Genomic DNA, 2,416 nt, shown 5'->3' on the forward strand with positions numbered 1-2,416 from the left:
GGGGGGGAGACTTCTGAGCTTCAGCCCTACTACAAATAGGTCCTGAATCTTTTTAAGGTTTTAAAATCATCTTTGTGTCATTACTGCCCAGTCTCTCTGTCTGGACCAAATAATCAATGAAGCAATTCTTCTTTTACTGGTGAAATATTGCAATTCATTCTGTGAACTTTACTAAAAATAGGTTTCAACATTAATAATGCTGTTTACACCATATTTGTACCCTTCCCTGTGTTATGTAACTATAAAGAGGTCACATCAGACAATTGGTTTTAGAATAATGAAGTTGGGTTGACATTTGTTTTGTTATACCTTTTTTGTATGCATGTTATTTATCTATATTCCTTTAATTGTTTGATTTAAATAAGTCATTCATTCAGTGGGAATGGGTTGCCAGGGACTAAACAAATGAACATAATACCATTTCAGTGTACATGCTCTAATGCAGGGGTCTTCGAGGTTTTTTAGACCATGGACCCCTAAGCTAAAAGATACAGAGTCGGGACGCCCTGCTATATATACAGTTGCATTAAACTGGGCCGTATGGAGGAAAATGAATGGCTTAAGCATAAGTGTACCATAGTACACTTTTTTTTTTTAAATTACATTCCAATTCCGAGATTAATGTTAATGGATATTTCCAGACATATACTCATTTTTTTAAAGAAATACAAACATATGTTTATTGACATTATTTGGCGGCCCCTCCTGCACTAATTTTGAGGCCCATCTAGGGGTCACGGACCCCCTGTTGATTATTTCTGCCCTTATGGATTTAGAGTTTTAAAGGATTTGTGACCATTTCAACCAAACCATGTAAACTGTAATCTCATGTAGTCATAGAAGTCTTTTTATGTATAACATTTGTCATGTGTGATGCGTACAGTACTCATGTGTTTCACCTGTTTTAGGGAGATCCTGGACCACCTGGACCTCCTGGGCCCGAGGGCCCCCCGGGGCCTCAAGTAAGGATTTTGATTTATTACTTCCTCTTTTTAGTTGTAGTGGAAAAGCCACCTGTTCAGCAGTTCATGAACACACCGGTTGTGCTGTTTTAACGGTAGCTGAACACTCTCTCCCTCAGGGTCCTCCCGGTCTACAGGGTGAAGCTGGGCAACCCGGAGAGTTTGGCCAGAGGGTAAGAATCTCATTCTGATGGAAGACTATCTGAACATGTTTTTTCCTCATTTCTTCCTCACTTCAGTGATCAGACACTGTACTGTACCAGGGAGATGCTCAACAAAAAGCATAGTTGTTCAATACCTGCACACATGCAGTTCTCTCTCTGTTGTTTCTGGATTTATTTTAGTTTAGTGTATTTGTTTCACAGAACATAAAAACTAAGTACATCGAAGTAACGGCTTATATAATCACCACAATCAAAGGACATACAATAATGTAGACATACAAAATTAAAAAATGCATTTTAAGTGTTAGTGTGCAAAAAGGTCATAAAAATCAAATAAAAAGAAATACATATAGAGAAACAAAAAGATTTGCCATGTTTCTAAGAGTTATCTTTTTTCCAAAATCCCATAGTTTATACAGCAGGGCATTTCTAAGTCTATTTTTATACAGAGAAAGTGACACAAAGCTTCAGAGTACTGGCTGTGTTTACAGCACATATTAAGATTGGTTGAGTTCTATCCAGTGGTGGAATGTAACTAAGTCCGGTACTTTAGTAGAAATCTGAGGTACTGGTACTCTACGAAAGCCTTGCTTCAGAAGGGTTGAAATCGGCATGCTATGCTAAGCGTTTAGCCCTAGCTGTTTGCTGCTTCCTTTTTGCTGCTCACCCATTGGTTGTTGACAATGTCGCTATGTTTTAACTTCGCTATTGACTTATAACTTATGATAACCTCAAACACGGTTGATTTTGTTGGAACCTCAAGACGGGAAAAAGACTGACCCGGACATAGTTTAATGACCAACTTACACCAAAGCAAGACTCGACAGTGTCATCTCTTGAAAAATCTCTTGGTGTGAGGTCAGCATGAATTGTAACAGAAAATATGTTTTGAGAAAACTTGATGGTCTTAGGATCATGGCTTTTACGAAAACAAAAATTATGTAGGCCATTTGTACAAGCAGCAATTAACCCTTATTAACATGTTATAGTTAGATATTGCCTTCCAGGGGCTGTAATAATTATGAGGGGAGAAAGAAGGCTATGTAACGTGGAATTAGGCCCCAGAAAGTCCCTTAAAGGTGCACTATGAGTTCCTACATGGTTTCAGCTCAATTTCATTTTTCTGAAATCGTAGGCATCTAGCTGCCTGTCCCCTGAATACACGGTGAAAAAGCCCGGTTTTGGGAGACGTCAAACAAACACTAGGGGCACAGGCTGTGCACCAAAATACAACAAACCACATTCCAGCCAATGACAGACAAGAGTGTGAACCTTTAATGGTGGGGGGGG

General features: G+C 38.9%; 1 protein-coding gene across 3 annotated transcripts in view; it reads left to right on the plus strand.

The window, feature by feature from the left end:
- Positions 1-2,416, plus strand: part of col22a1 (collagen, type XXII, alpha 1) — a 99,729-nt gene that overhangs the window by 36,385 nt on the left and 60,928 nt on the right. For all 3 annotated transcript variants that reach the window (XM_032534839.1, XM_032534840.1, XM_032534841.1), the window contains 2 exons: positions 909-962; positions 1,082-1,135. In XM_032534839.1, coding sequence (XP_032390730.1) covers positions 909-962; positions 1,082-1,135 — 108 coding nt within the window. The remainder of the gene's footprint in view (positions 1-908; positions 963-1,081; positions 1,136-2,416) is intronic.

This window comes from Etheostoma spectabile, chromosome 14, assembly GCF_008692095.1.
Source record: "Etheostoma spectabile isolate EspeVRDwgs_2016 chromosome 14, UIUC_Espe_1.0, whole genome shotgun sequence".
Classification (NCBI taxonomy): Eukaryota; Metazoa; Chordata; class Actinopteri; order Perciformes; family Percidae; genus Etheostoma; species Etheostoma spectabile.